Source organism: Grampus griseus, assembly GCF_964374135.1.
Source record: "Grampus griseus genome assembly, chromosome: 10".
Taxonomy (NCBI): Eukaryota; Metazoa; Chordata; class Mammalia; order Artiodactyla; family Delphinidae; genus Grampus; species Grampus griseus.
This window is the reverse complement of record NC_139004.1, coordinates 23,226,951-23,244,436: the sequence shown is the minus strand read 5'-3', so window position 1 is coordinate 23,244,436 and position 17,486 is coordinate 23,226,951. Positions and strand designations below refer to the sequence as shown.

The 17,486-nt window shown below is 54.0% G+C and overlaps 1 protein-coding gene across 1 annotated transcript; it reads right to left on the bottom strand.

Moving 5' to 3' along the window:
- Positions 1–972: 972 nt before the first annotated feature.
- PRRC2A (proline rich coiled-coil 2A) lies at positions 973–16,535 on the bottom strand. The gene is made up of 31 exons (XM_082662988.1): positions 16,386–16,535; positions 14,389–14,563; positions 13,699–13,876; positions 13,234–13,333; positions 13,067–13,139; positions 12,584–12,727; positions 12,287–12,438; positions 12,012–12,091; positions 11,720–11,862; positions 10,956–11,046; positions 10,627–10,843; positions 9,736–10,210; positions 8,973–9,163; positions 8,455–8,749; positions 7,870–8,080; positions 5,803–7,668; positions 5,022–5,293; positions 4,693–4,823; positions 4,324–4,453; positions 4,131–4,216; positions 3,701–3,934; positions 3,414–3,554; positions 3,235–3,306; positions 2,949–3,116; positions 2,666–2,748; positions 2,272–2,482; positions 2,076–2,174; positions 1,724–1,936; positions 1,516–1,610; positions 1,315–1,405; positions 973–1,195 (listed from the first exon to the last, which is right to left on the bottom strand). Exons 2-31 carry the CDS (start codon positions 14,498–14,500, stop codon positions 1,055–1,057), a joined length of 6,495 nt encoding a protein of 2,164 aa, XP_082519114.1. The 5' UTR covers positions 14,501–14,563; positions 16,386–16,535; the 3' UTR covers positions 973–1,054.
- Positions 16,536–17,486: the final 951 nt, after the last annotated feature.

Below are 17,486 nucleotides of genomic sequence, written 5' to 3'. Positions count from 1 at the left end.
GTTCGTGCAGCACAAGTGTACAAGCCTGCTTGTTTTGAGGTCAGCCATTTTCAAGGAAAACTGTAAATGAGATGAAAGAAACCTACATGGTTTAAAGAAACCTATATCCTAGTACATGCTAGGATAGGGCTCTCAAACCATTTAATTGCCAAGCAGCTGCAGACCTGTAGTCTTGACTAGCATGCAGTGGTACCAGCGTAACTCAACCAAGTTTGACTATGGTAGAACTGTTCTACCCAGTTCAAGGAGCCCAGCCAAGTTCAAGCTCTGTGCTTGAACACATGTGACAGCTATAAAGGCACTTCCTTTCTTTGTAGACACGACCAAAGGGACATGTGGCTGCAAATTCTCTGCTGTCCCTTCCCCTTTTTAGCTAGTTTGTGCTGGGCAAATAGAACGTGGCAGAAACCTAAGGCCAGGTTGTAAGCTTTGCAGCTTCTGCCCAGACCTCTTGGAACACTGACTCAGGGAGGGACATTAAAAGGCCTTATGACTCAGGATATCTTGCCAGAGAAGCCATGCAGAGACAGTGGTTGACAACCCAATGGAGTTCTGCCTTCCAGATGTCCCACCATGGCCCCAGACATGTGAGCAAAAGCCCTATAGGGCCAAGGAGCTCTCAGGTGCTGACTGACTGGTTACCAACCAACCTCACTCACTGGCACAAGATTTGCCCAAGGGAGCCCAGCTCTAATTCCTGGCCCACAGAACTTTAAAGATACAACAAAAGTTTGTTCTGAGGTAGTTCTGTTACATCACTGAGGTAAATGGGAAATGGTTCCCTGACTGAAACCACTCTACAGATCACGTGGCACTGAACCATGACACAGGAGATTGCAAACAACTGACCCATCCCCAAAATCATTTTGGAAATATTTTTTTAATCCTTTTATTATTCTTTTTTAACAAACGGCCCCAGGGATAGGGGACCAGGGGAGGGGGGAGGAGGGGAAGTGAGGCCCCAGCCCCACAACCCCTCCCCACCCGCCCCTTTCCCCCTTATATATTTATAATCTATATACAAGCCCCGGGGGGGGGGGCAAAGGGCACTCCCTCAGCGGGGTGGGGGCAATCCAGGCTCCTTGTCCCCTCGGGGCCCAGGCTCCTCTGCCCTTCGGGATGGCCCTTCTCGAGAAGGTGCCCCCGTCCGCTCCCAAGGCTTCGGCGTCCAGCACAGGGCATCTGGTGGGGAGGCCTGGGGGACAGGTACATGTGGAAGAGTTAAGTCAAACAGGGAGGTCAGGGATGAAAGGACAGGAACTCAGGTGGTGACTTTTAAATTAAGACTTTAGACCACAGGGGTTTCTCCTTCACCTGTTGGTAGAGGTCGATGCGCTGGGTGCGGAAGACTCCACTGTAGGTGGAAGGTGGGGCCTTGAGACGGGAGTTGAGGCCAGAGAAAGACCTGAAGGAGGAATGGCATTTGAGGCAACCTTAAGACCTCCCCCTGGTCCCCAAAGAAAGTAAGTCCTTGGGGATGGATAGGCAATCTGCATCCCCATTCCCTTCTCTTGCCTTCCAGCTGGAGGAGTACGTGATGACCCAGGTCCCCCAAGGTTGCTGTTCAGTTTTCGATAATCATGGAACGGCTTTAGTTCTACTGGGTGCAGCTGAAGGACAAAAAATTCATGAGCATCCTGCCTCTCAACGCTTTTATCTCGAGATGCTAAATCCTTACCCCTAACTCTTGGGGTTCCCTAGCACTTCAGTTCCTGTACCTTACCTCTGCTCGCCCCAAGCTAGGGCCGAAGGGCCTGGCAGGTGAAGGCAGCACCCGAGTAGCAGGAGCAGGTGGGGGCCGCACAGTCAGGCTGGGGGGCTGCAGAGCAGGGCCCACAGGTAACAGAGAAAGGGGGGGTGGGGCAGGAGGTGGCGCTGGTGGCAGGGAGCCGAAGTTCACCACAGGCAGCTGAGAGTCCACCATGGGTAGAAGCACCTGTAACGAGAAACATGGGAGTGTGTGTTGGGGCAGGGAGGAATGTCAGAAAACCATGCAGAGAGTCCGAACAGGTAACAAAAAAAGCTAGAAGTTGGAGGAGAACAGAACAAAAGGGAACTGGGAAGATAAAAGGTACCTGCTGGGCAGGGGCCCCTGAGGGGAGGAAGCCACTTTGGCCACCAGGTTGCAGAGGAGGAGAATAAAAGTCTGAAGGGGATGGCAGATCCTGTCGCACCTGTTGGGGAACAGGGAGGAATAAGTCAACTCCCCCAAAAGCATTCTTCACCCCACCCCTAACTCCCTAAGCCCAGCACACCCCCACCTCTTCTTACCTGAAGCAAGGGTGGGTCTGGCAAAGGGCTAGGGCAGAAAGCTGGAGAGTAGAGGAAGGAAGGTGGAGGGTAGAGAACTCCTCCAGCTGGCAACTTCCCCAGCTCTGCTGCTTGCAGTGGGGAGAAATCCAGAAACTGGCCCTTGACAGCTACCCCAGAGAGCAGTGCCGAGGGTGGGGCTGGGCCTGGGGGGAGGTACAGGGGCTGTGATCTGAAAAGAAATTGGGGCAAGGTGGAGGAAAGGCATCAGGAAGCCAAAGTCATTTACTCCTTTAGTCTGAGCAGTACTGTTAAGTTCACTAGCCGCCAGGTACCCTAGAAATGTATTCCCCTTCCTTCTTCCCCTGAAACACAGTTCCATTTCCTTCTGAGATCCACAGAGATCTAGTCTTACCTGTAAGGGTGCAATGAGGGTGTCCCAGGGCGGAAACCTCCATTGTTGGGATGTAGCTGAGAGTCTATGGCTCCCCCTGAAACCTGCAGGAGAGCAAGTATGGAATAGCTCCAGTTTTCCTGGTCAAGAAAAGCTCACTCACCCCACCCACTACAGCAAAAGCAAGGAGAAAAATGAAATGACAAAAAAAAAAAGTGTTAAAAACTACAAATTGGAAAGGTTTGATATTAGGAGACTACAGAAAGGGGCAGAAAGGGGTCTTGGGATAGGAAGTAGGACCTACCTGAGAACTGGGAGGCCCAGGGCTGCCATAGAAGACCTCAGGGTACAAGCGTTGGCCTGAGGAGCTGGTCTCTGGGCCACAGTGCCCAGAACCCAGGTTCTTGGATTGTGGCTCAGCTGAGGCAGAAGCACTGGGGAGCAGCTCCCAGTCTCGGGCTATGGGAATGGCCTGGGAAGGACAAGCCTTGTCAAGGGGGCTATCTGGGCAACCTGGATGCCCAAGTCACTCCCAGACGCCTTCTCCAGAAGTCTAAGGTCTTTCCCCAAAACCTCACTCTCCCACTTACCTCAGTGACTGATACCGTTAGCTCCTTCTCTGCTTTTAAACTGTCTCCCACCACTAGGCACAAGTCCGAGTCCTGTGATCATGAGGCAGGAGAGATTGTCCCATGATTCAGACATGTGTCCTCCACATCCCACTTCTAGTCCACCCAACCCAAGACACCCAGATCTAGCCTACACAGACCTTGTCACTGGTACCAAACTGGACTGGAGGACCAGGTCGATGGGATGGCCGGAGGGAGCCAGGCTCTGGGCCTCGGTCTGTACGCTGCAATCGTTCTGTGCCAATGGGCCCAGGGGGCAGAGGCTGCTCCCGGGGCAGCTCCTGGGTAGGGCAACGCAGTGAAGTAGGATTGGGGAAAGGAAAAGGAAGCCCCAATCAGCACACACAGGCAGAGGAAAGGGGAGGCAAAGGTAAGGCCAAAGTCAAAGTCCCAGAAACATTCTTCTGATCCTTTCTTGGTCGTTTACCTTTCTGTCCCCATCGTGGGGGGCAGGTGGCCGTCTCCTAGGAGGTTCAGAGGGTTCAGAGCCAGGTGGACCCTCACCAGGAACAGCATTCAGGGGGGAGGGGCCTCCAGACCGCTTGGGGGGCCCCTCTGCTGCCCCCTTGAGTCCTCCATCAGGGGAACTTCGCTGGCTGCAGGGACCTGATGACACCTGAGAATCCCCACTCAGGTCCACCCCACTGTCAGACTGACTCATCTGAGAGGAGTGGAGAAGGAGTTAGGTCAGAGTAGAAACCACCCCAATACCTGACTGTGGTACACACATAGACAAACTACACAAAGTAGGCAGCTACGTGATGCAACAGCCCCATACTCATCCCAGCATAGGTGGGGAAGTATGACCAGTGTTCAATAAAATCCCAGCTCAGACACTCCTTCCCACCCTCACTTACCTCTGTGCCAGCCACATCCTCAAAAGGACTCAGGGGTTCCATCCAAGGCTCCATGGAGCCAGGCTGGTAACTCTTCCGGCTAGTGGCTGGGAGGAGCACCAACACAACAGGAGTGAGAGAAAATGGCTCTGCGGCGCGCCTCGCTCTCTAAGCCCTCTAACACAGTCCTTTCCTTCTGCTCAGCTTAACTCACCAGTATGTATACGATTCCAGAGGTGAGGGGTCAGGGCCTCTGTTCCTGCATCTCTGGACTCTCCCTGAGGGCCTGGGCCCTCGGGTTTGGGGCCCAAGAATCCAGAGCTATGAGAAGGTGGCAAAGATTCCTAAAGGTGAGAGACCAGAAGCAAAACATGAATGAGGTGGGAACTGGGGAATGTAAGCACCTGAGACAGAGTGCCCCAGTTGTGGGGAAAAAGGGAGACGTGGGAGATAAACAGCGACTAACGCTGAGAATTTGGGGTAAAAACACAATGACAGAAATAGGAAAAAGAGTGAAGAAAACGTAAGTGAAAACCTTTGAAAGTGAGAGCAGTGAAACATCACCTCAAGCCCCATCCCTCACCTCCTGCAGCAGCTCCGGTTTTCTGGGAGGCCGCTCTCGCCGTTTGGGGGGGAAGGGATTAACCCCGGCAGAGTCCCGGGGAGTCCCGCCCACCCCCCTGACCATCGGCCCTGGCTCCTCCAAGTGGGGGTCTGGGGAAAAGGGGAAATCCGTCAGCATGTCTTGCTCTATCACTGAACCGAGTTTTTCCCTCTGTACTCCACCTCCCAACCCTTCCACCCTCAGTGCAGACACCCAGCATCAGGGCTCCCAGGCCAGATTCCTCCCCCTTCAGCACCTGGCCTTCTCTGGGGATGGAGACATTTGCACCCTCAGCCCCTCCAGCTTACCCGAATTGACGTCATTGTTGTTGGCCCTCTGAGGGTCATACCGGGTTGGGGGCCGAGGGGAAGGGCCTTGGGGGGTTTGGGGAGGCCCAGGCTTGGGCCTTGGGTGGCCCCCTGGTGCAGCTGCACTTCCTTGGCGGCTGCTGAGCTGGGCCAGAGCCTGTTGGATGCCAGCAGGGTTGCTGTGGATAACCTGGTCCAGGCGGAAGACAGCAGAACTGCTGGGGGGTGGGGGAGGCAGAGGGAGCCCTGGGGAACGCTCCTCTGGAGGACGGCTGAAGAAAACAGAGCATCTGTTCCAGTATGCACAGAATTGTTATATCTTCCCTACAAGTCCAATCTCTTCTATCTCTCCACCTTCAACCAACCAGTCCTCTGCGCTAAAATCCAGGTGTTTCTGAGCACTTTCCCCCACCCCCCCACACCGTGCGGCTTATGGGATTCTCGGCTCCCCAGCCAGGGATCGAACCCAGGCTCCAGCAGTGAAAGCACCGAGTCCTAACCACTGGACAGCCAGGGAATTCCCCATTTCTGAGCACTTCCAAGGAATTCTACTTGTAAAGATCAAGGAGAAAGCAAGGAATATGGGTGTTCCCAACGCTGTCAACTGCTTTCCAGCTACTTTACCTAGACATGGATAACCTAGTGTGCCTAAAAGCTTACCCTGCGCCCTCAGATCTCACACTCCAGTCCACAGCACCCAACCACACCTTTCCCCCAGGTTTTCTCCCCTCCCCCAACTTTTTAACCCTAAGAATAAACTTAGTCACCTGTCTGTACCCACCTTCGGTTCTTGGGAGAGGGCCAGCTCCTCTTGTCCCCTCGCCCTGGGCCGGTCCTCCCTCCAGGACCCCCGCCACCTCCACTGCTACCGCCACCACTGCCAGACTTGCTGCTTGGGCCTGGGCGCCGGTTCTGCCTTTCCATGCCTGGCCGCTGACTTGAGAAGCTCCGCTTGCTCAAATCCTTGGCTCTCTGGCTCAGTTCTCCACGGGACATGGCTGAAATGCCTGGTCCAGCTCCACCCCCACTGCCTCCGGGAGTCCCCACAGCTTTGGGGGTTAGCAGTGCTGCTGGCGGAGCCTCCTTGTCACCCCGGCGCTCACTGGCAAAGTCACTGCTCTCTGAGGCAGTCTCCCATTCCTCATTGGCTTGGTCTGAGTTCTGGTTTGACAGATCGGGAGACTTAGCAGCTGCCCGGCGAGGTGGCGGGGGCACTGCTACCGTTGTGAGGGCCTCCTCCGGTCCAGGAGTGGAGACTGGAAGGGCAAGGGAAGAGGTCTTGCCCTCAGCCCCCCTGGCAGCGTTCTCCCGTTCCTGTTTCAGTCTCCGGAAACGAGGTGGTTTGTCCTGCTGCTGAGCCCTCCCATGTCGCCTCCTTCTGGGCCGCTCTCCGTCTTCCACACCCATGCCTATGTTGCTGCCTCCACTGCTGCCTCCTCGGGCCATGGGGGACAGGGGCCCTGGGATCAGCTTCTCTTTCAAAGGTTCCTTACTTGGAGGCAAAGGACCTGTTGGAGGCTTCTTTGGAGCCAGAGACTTGGTTGGGGGGCTCCAGCCTGGGCAAATGGGGGGAGGGGGCCGCCCTCCCCCTCGACCCCGGCGTGATGGCACCCCTCTGGGAGTGAAGACTCGTCCACCTCTGGCAGTGGAAAAGCGGGCTGGGGCTGGTGAAGGGGGTGCTCCTGATGGTGGGGGAGCAAGAGGGACCTGCGTAAGTACTCCTTCCTTGGGTGTCGGGGCCTCCTTGTCTGAGGGGGCCAGATCACTCTCATGGGTCTCGCTGCCTGTCTCTGAACCCCGCTGCCGGCGCCGCTTGGGGATTTCTTCATACTCTGAACCCTCACTCCGTGTCTCGCTGGCAGTGCGGCCTCGGGGAGCAGGAGGATGGTTTGGTCCCCCTGCCCCACCTCCACGCCCATCATCTCCTCGGAATTCCCGGTAACTACGGAACTCTCGGCTTCGGGCTCCCCGCCCCCGTCCCCCATAGGTGCCCCGAAAACCCCTCCCTCTGGCAAAATACTCCCCTCGGCCCCGACCCCGGCAAGCGGTAGGACCCACTCTCTCATAGGAATAGTCCCTCCGAAGCCTTGGGGCAGGGGAAAGAGTCCCACTGGGTGGGGTCTCCTTGGGGCCACCTATCTTCCCCTTTGCCGTCTTCAACGGGTCTGGCTTTGGAAGCTTGGGGGTTTCATCCCCCTGTTCGAGGGGCTTGGGGGACAGATCTTCGACTTTTGCAGGCAGGGGGGGTTTCTTGATAGGCCCAGCGCGGCGGGGAGGGGCCCCTGGCTCCTCTGGAGGGATTCCACGACGACTGCTGCCTGGACGAGGGCCCCAGCGGGTCTCAGTGCGGCTCTCTCTGCGAGGTGGCGGGGGACCTTGGCCTCCAATTCCACGGGCAGGCTTTCGACCTGCTTCTGGCCCGGTCAGCTGTGGAGTCTCCTCTTTGGAGGTTTCCTTTTTGGGTGGTGGAGCTTGTATCTTGGCTGCCTCATCATTGCCTGGGGGCCAGGGGAGTGGACGGGGCCCTGGGGGAGCTGGCTCCTCCAGAGGGAAGCGAGGGATTGGGGGCCCAGGGGCTCCATTCTCAGGAAAGCCCGGATAACTGGCCAGATAGGGTGGTGGGGGAGGTACTGGAGGGGTCTCGCTCCTGAAGAGGGAGACAGAAAAGAATGGAAATTAAGTATCTTAAGACGAGGAAACTCAACTAGATGGGGAAAGAGAACACTTTATTATAACCCAGACACTCCTTTCACGTTAACCCTATCACTTCACTGATAACCCAAAGTACCTTTTCTCCTAGCCTAGATATTTTCACTGGAAACCCACCCATTTCTCTACTCAGACTCACCTCATCCCCTTCTCATCCTCGTCAGCAGCCTGGCGCAGTGGTGAGGTAAGTGGGCGGGGGTCAGCAGGTGTGGTGGTGAAGACATCTCCTACCCAGGCCAACTTTGGATCCACTGGTGGGGTGCCGCGATCCCGCAAGAGTGGGGGTGCGTGGCGCTCAAATGGCTCTGAGCTTGAGCCTCCACTGTCTGAGCGCTCCCGGGGAACCAGGCCTGAGGAAACAAAATAGTATGAGAAAGACCCCCCTTTTTTATGTTACAAACCCTCCAGCCCAAAAAGCATCTCCCCAGTTAATCCTCCATGTCAGCCCAGTCAATGTCGGCACCTCCATCTCCGGGGCCTTGCCCACGCTCCTGAAACACAGTTACCCACTAAGCTTCCCTAGAGATGAATCCAATTAATCCCCCCACCCAGGTAAATCCCAGTTAAAGAAGGACCACTGTTTCATTTCTGCAACAAAGAGGTATCTCAGCAGTGCTAGGCTCCCCTCTTAATTGGTGGCCCTTCATCCCCGTAGCAAGATGCTGATACCCACTTCCCAGGACTAAGGGGTCCACCATCCCCTCCCTCTTCTATGGCCCCTTACCAGAGGGATGCACACCAGGAGGATAGAAATCCAGAGGGGGCCGGCCCTGAAGGAGCCGGGGGTCCACATAAGGAGGAATCATCATCCAGCGGGGATCAAAGTTCATAGGGGGCATGGGTGGGGGCCGGCCCAGAGCACCTGGGTATAGGGCCTTGGGGGGTGGTGGAGGAGCCTGTGGAGCTGGCACAGCCCCCATGGTCACAGGCTGTGGTGGTGATGGGGGCACTGGGGCAGGTGGGGCGGAGCCCTGTTGATGCTGCTGCCACTGCTGCTGTTGCTGCTTCAAGAGCTGCTCCTGGGGAAAGACAAAAGGGGATGAGAGAGGCATCAAAGGCCCCAAACAAAAAAAACGAACAAAACAAAAACCAAAAACCGGCAAGTGCGACAAACACCTCGACTAGATGGAAACTAGGGGGACACAAAGGAAAGAGAAATGGTAGAGAGTCCCAGAAAGTAACTCATGGATAGGATAAATCCAAGAAAAGCAGCCTTTAAGAGGGGAAGTAACTTAGTTTCACCTGCTGCTGCCGCTGGAAACGAGGAGGCAATGATTTCTGATACTTGGGGTAGCCCAAGCCTTGGCTGGGGGGCTGCCGGGTAGGACCAACACCATCACCCTTGGGCTCCACCTTTGGGGCTGGGGGCGTGGCAGGAGAAGGAACCTCTTCTGGTGGTTCAGGACCCTCTTTTGAGGGTAGTTGGGGTTCCACTGCATGAAAGAAAAGATACTCATCAAAGTGGTCTAGTCCCCTGACAGATATTCCATGAACACCCCCATAATTTCAGCTCTCACCTCTAGCTCCCCCACTAAAGGTTCCATGAACACCCCCATAATTTCAGCTCTCACCTCTAGCTCCCCCACTAAAGGTTCCATGAACACCCTCATAATTTCAGCTCTCACCTCTAGTCCCCCACTAAAGGTTAAGACCATCCCATTTAAAACCCATGAAAACACTTCATGGTCTCCCAAAAGCCAACGGTGGTGGCATTAACTTCCCATGAGACCATCAAAAGTAACAGACACTTTCTTCAGCCTTGCTCCACTCTAGGCCTACGGGAAGTGGTTTCAGGTCACTACTTATTCAGGAATTCAAGTAACAAAACCTTTCCCCCTAGGATGTCCATACAAGTGAAAAGACCCTTCTCAATCCTACCACCGATGGTCCAATAAACCAAAACAACTGCCTTCTATTTCCTTTACTCACACCTTACCACCTGCACCCTCAACCCCAAGCAGATAAGAGATCTGGCACCTGGTAGTACCCATCACCATCTCCATACCTGGGCTGGCTTCGAAGCTGCCACTGCTGGTGCTACTGGTGCTGCCACCACCACTCACCACGGTGGGAGCTGGAGCCACACCTGGAGTGGGGGTGGACTGGGCAGGAGGGGCCTGTGCCGGCTCTTCTGGTTCTTTTTCAGGTGTCGGGACTGGTGCCGGTGGAGGAGCTGGAGGTGCGGGGAGTTCTTTGGGGGCCGCAGGTGGTGGAGCGGGGGCAGGAGGGGCAGCAGGTGGTACAGCAGGTTCCGATTTGAGCCGCTTGTCAGGTGCCCCAAACTTCTCATCGAGTCGCTTGAGTTTCTCGGCACAGGCTGCCCTGCGTTCCTCCTGCATGCGCCGTTCCTCCTCCTCTCGCCGTCGCCGGGCTCGCTCCACAGCCAGGGAGATTTCAGATGAAGACTGCTTTCGCCGCTGCCGCCAAGCCTCATCCTCATCTTCGGGTGCTGGGGGCTTGCAGGGAGGGCCCCCGCGATCCTGTCAGTGGGCAGACCCAGCAGGGCCAGAGGTATCAGTCATTATGTTTCTTATGATCGCTTTCACAGACTGATCAACTGTCTCTAGCTGCAGGTGCAAAGACCAGGCCTAGGGGCTGATGGCCTCTCAGGGTAGGGACAAACTCATGATCCTAGTCTTGTTTCCTCTCTTTCAGAGACCCAAACATCCAGGTCTCCTTGTTTTTCCTAACTGGCATCCCAGTTTCTCTTTTCACCCAGACTCGCCTAACACCGACGATTTTCCAAACCTTTCCAGAGATGCTCCACAGCTCTACATTTCCTGCAGCCCATTTTCGGTCCTCCCTCCAGCTTCCTCTTATTACTACTGCTTCAATTACTCAGCTGAAACTAATCTCCCACAACTGACCCTCTCAACCCCTCATTGTAGACACTCACTGGGTAGTCCCCAGGGGGGCCCCAGTTCCCGGTGGGGCCCCGGTGAGGTGGGGGTGGGGGAGGCTTTGGGGCAGGAGGCCCCGGCTCTGTCTCTGGAGGCCGAGAGGTCTCTGCCCAGGCCGTCTTGGGAGGGGGTGGTTCGCTGCCGGGGGAGTTGCCCTTTTTGCCATCTGCTTCAGGGGGCCGTTCCTCACCAGCAGCTGACTGGGACTCCTTGCTGTGAGTAGACCAACAGTGGAATTACAATCAGCTGCAACCCAACTCCTTTAAGAGTATATTACCATGAGAGAAACAGAGCCCCCTCCTCTCCCCAGAGGGCCCGAACTCACTGGCCCTCAGCTCCCTCCTCATCGGAGTCTCGCCCGTCTTCCTCATCGCTGAACTTGAGCTTCTCAGTGTAGTCGACCTCCTCGTGGGCCCCTGAGGAGAACAGTGAAGAGTGGTAACCCAAGCATTCTGCTCTCCAATCTCATATTTTCTGGAACACAGGAACTGTGATAGGATGTACTACTAATGCCAACTGCCCTCCTCCCACTGACATCCAGATCCCCACCATGACTCTCATTCTCACTCCTCTTAGTTCTCTACCAGGACTTGGCTTTCTTCCACGTATCTCCCCTACCTTTCAGTGTCTGCTTTTCTCCCATACAACCCGTTTTTTTTTTTGACGTGGACCATTTTTAAAGTCTTTATTGAATTTGTTACAGTATTGCTTCTGTTTTGTTTTGGTTTTTGGCCGTGAGGCATGTGGGATCTTAGCTCCCCGACCAGGGATCGAACCTGCACCCCCTGCACTGGAAGGTGAAGTCTTAGTCACTGGACTACCAGAGAAGTCCTGTATAACCCGTTTTTTCCTCATCAGATTTTGCTTTTTAAAACTAAAATACTTGGGAATTCCCTGGCGGTCCAGTGGTTAGGACTCCACACTTTCACTGCCAAGGGCCTGGGTTCAATCCCTGGTAGGGGAATTAAGATCTCATAACTTGCGTATTGCAGCCAAAAACCAAACGAAACCAAAAACCAAAACAAACAAAAAAACCCCAAACCAAAACCAAACCAAAACAAAAATACTTGGTCCTTAGTATCCACTCACCTGCCCAACCATCATCATTCTCCTGGTCCAACTGATCAAACTCTTTGAGATTATCTTCTTTAAGAATGGAAGGCCGACCCACAGGTTCTACGAGGCGCATTGGTGGCCCTGAACCTCGGGGGCCTGCCACACGGGGGAAACGGCTATGTATGAAAAAGCAAAGGGGAGAAGAGGTTAAAAGACAGCATGTTGTATAATCACATACGAGACTGAGCCTCCTGGCTAGAAAACCATCTCCTCCCCAATAGGCTTCCCCTGTCCCCAACCACAAACCCAGACCTAGATTACTCACCCGGGCCCATCAGGAGTGGGGTATCGGTAAGGCCCCTGGGGTCCATAGGGCGGAGGGAACGGGAGATATGGGGGATACATCTGCAAAAGGGCCCAATAGTAGCTGCTCAGAGGGACAGTCAAATAGCCTACCAGCTCCCTAAACCTATTATCCTCCCACCCTCACTATATGTCACAGGCCCCTGCTTTCCATGTGTCCCCTCCAAAAACTAAGCCCTAATTCCTAACTCTCTAACTTCCAGCACAACCAATCCAAAACAAGATACCCAAACTCACGAAAGGCGGCATCATTCCGCGGTAGGGAGGGAACTGGGGTGGGCCTGCAGGCTGCAGCCCACCCCGGGGATCATGGCCGTGATGAAGTTTGGAGTCCGGGCCCTCCAGCTCATCAGGGCCACGCCCACCTCCGTCCCTCCAAGTTGTAGAATCTGTATTTTGGAAAAGGCAGAGAGAACATAGCTGAAAATGATGGGGAGAAAGATGAATAAGCTAGCACCTAACTCTGAGATGGAATAAGATAATGTCCTGGCCAAAAGGTAACCACTCATTCACTCACTAATGGCGGCCACTCACTTTGGGGGCGGAGGCTTGGTCCGGGCCCAGACGACTGTTCGGCAGACTCCCTTTCCTTGGCAGCCTTGTCCTGGTCGCCAGCCGCCTGCAGGGTCGGAAATTCCTCTCGAGAGAATCGTGACAGTAGGCTTGATGCCCTTCCACCTGTTGGTGTTGAGGTGCAAAAGTAGGAGACACAAGTACATTTACTGAGGACGCACCATGAGAGTGGAAGGGTCTGATAGGTAGCAGATCCAGTTCTGCCTCCAAACTCACCCCCTACGTACTACATGTTCATTCCCCAAGAAAAAAGGTCAGTTTTGGGACATCCTCCTCACGTTCAGTTAATTCTGAGACAAACTTGCTCATGTGTGTCCCATGAAACTTGAATATGGGATCCAAAATTTAGCCAAAGAGGAATGAGGAGGTACAGTGGAGGTACAGTGCAGGACTCCTGCCTACTATGGTGCGCAAAGAGACCTCCCCAAATAGCCCTGCACTCACCATCTCCATGTGCTCCATGGGTGACACTGGCTTGTGCCCAGGACTTTACCCCGCTTGGAACCGAAGGAGCGTTCTGGGGAAGCAGAGATAATAAATGGTGACGTGGATGAGAAGCTTCAAGCCATTCTTGCCCCTGCCCCTTAAATAACATCCAGTTCTTCAGATACCTCGGGGGCTGCTGGGGGTCGTTTCGGTTGGTTGGAGGCAGGCGTCTGTGAAGCCGGCAGTGGCTGCGATTCCGGCGGCTGAGCGGTTGAGGCATCGGAACTGAGGGGATGGTAGGATGAGAAGGTTAGAGTCTGAGATGGCTCCAGCTCCACTGCTTCTCCAACTGGTGGAGGACAGGAACTGAACCCAGGTCTACTCCCTACTTTTAAAAAGTATTAGGGCAAAATACCATAAGCTCGTCACCCTGCATAGGCTGTCCTTTGTTCTTCAAGCTTTCTTTACATCTGACAGAAAGCTAAAGGTACCATTCATCAGTCATCTAACAGGAGTCCTACACTAGGCAGGACAGGGCCTTCCCTGTTTGTCTCTGACTCTCATGTGGCCAGGCTAGACCAAGCCCCCATTCATCCTGAAGTTCAAAGTTAAAATATTCATAACTCTAAGTCCCCCAGGTCTCTGTCTACCTCTTGGGGTCGGACTGCTCCTGTTTGCTTGCCCATCCTGTTCCGTCTTTCGGCACTAGTGAGACGTTGGGGTCATTGCCTTTGTTCTCGGCTTTCAGGCTTGGAAGGTTGGCTGGGGGTGGCATACGCCGAGCAATGGCAACTTTCCCGAGACTCTGCAGGCCATGGCGAGGGGCAACTGGAGAAAAGGTGGAAAGAGAGTGAAAAATGCTTTATATAAGAGATCTGACAGCATCCTACCCTAGGTCCCATTTAGACATCCTCAATATCTTCTCTTAGAAACCAAACTTCTCCTAGAAACCTTCCCTCCCTTTGCCCTAGGCAACCTCTGAAATTCTATCAGGAAAGAAGGCTGAGATGCTTTACATTCAATACTTCTATGTGGGATGGTTGATCTTGAGCCTGCAGGGAGCAAGCTGGCCCCAGACTTCTCCAAGTCCACATTTCTCTGCCTCCAATTCTTACGTGTCCAAAGACGGGAAACCACAGACACGCCTTTGTAGGAGGGTACTGGTGTTCACCCAAAGCGCAACATCCCCATGGGACCCAAGATAAAATTAGAAAGTCTCTAGTGTTTCTCTAACCTTTGGATGTATGTACCATAGTTGTTTCCCTTCGAAGAGCTCTGAAATATGTGCCCCATTCATGCCCAGCCTCCTATAATTAGGAACATCATTGCAGGACCCTCACCAGCGGGTTTCTGGATCTCTAAGGACTTGCCCTTATATGTATCAAACAGGTTGAGCGAGGAATACTTTTTTCCATCCTTCCCCTTGGCAGTCGGCCCCGAGCGATCGGACATTGCGCTGGAAGCTCATTGAGTACGTTGGGTCCTGCAGGCACCTCCCCCAAAACGTGCCGGAGCCTGTGGGCCAGATACCAAGTGTTTCAGTCTCTGCTCCATTTAGAGACTCCACCAGAAGCTTAGACTCGTAGGCTCCCTTTTATTCTCATCAGGGGCCCAGATATGTGGCCCTCTAGTGTCTCTTCCTCCAGCCTATTCAAACACCCCAGTCGCTTTAAGCAACCATTATCTACTTAGCTCCCCACAGAGCCCAAATGCCATGTTCCCTCTTTCCCCTAGACATCTCTTGCTAAGGAAACCCAAATAAAAATCCAGTATCTTCCTAATACAAACACTCTTCCCTCTGTACCAGCCTATATAAAGTGTAGCAGCCTCTTCGTTATGCCCACAAGTGATAATCTCTCTCCACCAAAATCATTTCAGAGACCTACAATAAAAAAGGGCAAGTCCAAGCTCCAGAGAACACCAGAAAGACGCATACAGCTCCATCATGTAAGGAACAGAGCTTTAGATCCCCTACTTATTAGATACCAGCTTCCTGTGTGCCAGGTTCTATTCCCAGCCGCCTCACTCCCATCCGAGGAGGTTTGCAGGAAGGTATGCCAGAGTTTAAGGATTTTATGAGCTTGCTCAGCCAGACTGGGGGCTGGTGCAAGAGAACTCCTGAGGGAACAAATGGGGCTCTACATACTCCCAAGCTATAGAACCAAGTATTTGGGATAGCCTGTCTTTTCCTACACTTGCCCCCATCCCAGCTCCTGGAAAAATTTTTGTCTGCAGATGAAATACTGGTGGGCTCTGGTTTACCCTATGTAGATGTGAGAGAAACAAAGCATTATGGACCCACCTCAAGCATACCATGTAACCATGGGGCCGAGGCCGGAACCAACTTCATTTTCCTACCCCCAGTAAAAACACACATCGGCAGTCATTTCTTTCCCTAATACCCCTTGCTCCCCAAGCCGGCCAAACTCTCCAACATCGGTCAGTTCCTGGGTGACAAGGCATTCGTTTATAGAGAATGGTGTAAAGGAAAGAGATGGGAGTTGGTGAGACATCCAGACAGGACCAGGATGATAACCCAAATCAAAAACTTTAAGACAGGTTAGATAAGGATTGCTTTTAAGGTGTTTAAGGAGGCCAGTCTTTGAAAATAAATTTATGAAGGAAAAAGGGACAGAAAAATAGTGAAAAAACTAAAATAAAAGAGAATTAATACGAAAGCAGGTGGGAAATAATACACGTAAGCGGGAATGGTAGGAAAAGGATGTAGACCAAAGTAAGGGAGCAACGTCAAGAGACCCAGGAGAAAGGGCGGGGTTGGGATAGACAGGAGACAAGAAAGGAAACATGAAAAAAGCAGAAAAGAAATTGAGGAACGTAGAAAGCACAGATGCGGGATAAAAGCAGGGCTCCAGAGTGGGAGTGACTCGACGCGAAGTGGGGCGTCAAGAAGGGGGAACCTTAGCGCTGGATGATGGGAGGGGTCCACTGAAGGAAGGGAGACTCTTGGAGAAGAGGACAGTCAGGCGCGGCCCACCCTAGAGCGGCGGCAGGGAAGGGGACCACAAATACGGGTGAAAGGCCAGGAGCGCAACGGGGGGCGGGGGGGGTTACGGCCCAGGAGTCGGGGGTCGCCCCATGAAGCCATAAGGTGAGTGGGTAAGGGCAGGCCATAGACTCAGAGAAGGGCTGGAAGTGCGGGTCCCAGGGTGGGAGTATCGGAGGGGGAGGGGCAGGCAGGGCCCGGCAGCAGGAGGACAAAATGGCGGCGGCTAATGGCAGCTTCTCCTCCCCCCGGCCCGCCACCGCCGCTGCTGCCGCTGCCACCGCTGCTCCCGCGCCGGAAAAGGGCGTTAGCATTCGGCTCGCCCAGACTCACCTGGCCGGGTGCGCGGGGGTCCGGGACCGGGGCCTAGGGGCTCCCCGGGGTGGGATGGCGGTGGGGCGGGGGCGGATGGCGGCGGATGGCGCCGGGTTCGGCTCCTCCCGTCTCCCTCGCTCACTCCGCGGCTGGGCCCCGACTAACGGCCCATCCGGGCAACCGCCACCCCCGGGAGCGCCCCCCCCGCCGCCTCCCACCGCGCATAAACACGCCCCTTAATTTGCATAAAGGGCGGGGAGCTTTCTACCCTATCCCTCTTTACTTCCAGGGCTATCCTTATTAAAAAAAGCAGAGCGTGCGAAGCTGATATAGGCTATTTGCATAAAGAGGAGGGACTTACAGGCGCTAGGACGCCGGTTGGCTGAAGTGGCAGGCCCCCGGCGTCGGCCGTTGAGACGTGTAGAGGGGGCGGGAATGCGGCGCCGGTCGGCCTGGGCGCAGAATTTGCACGACAAATAGGGGGGAGAAAGAGGCGGAGCGTGCGTCGTGCGTTTGTGGAGAGATGGGAACGGAGAGACGTAGGGACGCCGAAAGTGGAAGGAAACGATCCTAGGCTCGTGGCGCTTTCGGCGAAGGAGACGGAGCTGGAAGACTGGGCGGAAGGGTTTTTTTTTGCCGGAGGGCGGAGCTTACGTAACCAGGGAAGAGTCCCAACTCACGCTTCTCTTCGCGAGAGGTGAAAGCACCGGGGGGGCGGGCCTTCATTTATTAAATCACGTCATGCAAATAAGGTGGATTGACGGGCCAATCCAAGGGGCCAGGGGCGAGCATCACACAGCATATGCCTTCTGTGGGTAGTTCTACTTATTTGCATAATATATGCAAATCATTTGAACAAAGATAGGCTACGAATAACCTGTTCATCAAAATAGTGGTAACCAATGACTAAGACGGGCATTTAATTTTATAATCTACAATTTTCATGAATATATTTGTATATCTGATATTATTAGCAGTTTGCATTCGCTTCACAACGAGTTTAATTCTACGAAATGCAGTACCATTTCCCTCTTTTGTCTCCTATTACTCTATTACTCTGCTCCTACTACCCGTTCAGCAAATAATTCAACAGCTATGTTTTTTTAACCATTAAAAATG

Coding starts and splice junctions, on each gene's coding strand:
- PRRC2A (XM_082662988.1), bottom strand. CDS start 14,500: ATGTCCGATCGCTCGGGGCCGACTGCCAAGGGGAAGGATGGAAAAAAG. Junction 10,211..10,626: donor GCCCCCCTGGGGACTACCCA/GTGAGTGTCTAC, acceptor GCCCACTGACAG/GATCGCGGGGGCCCTCCCTG. Junction 1,406..1,515: donor CGTACTCCTCCAGCTGGAAG/GCAAGAGAAGGG, acceptor TTCCTCCTTCAG/GTCTTTCTCTGGCCTCAACT.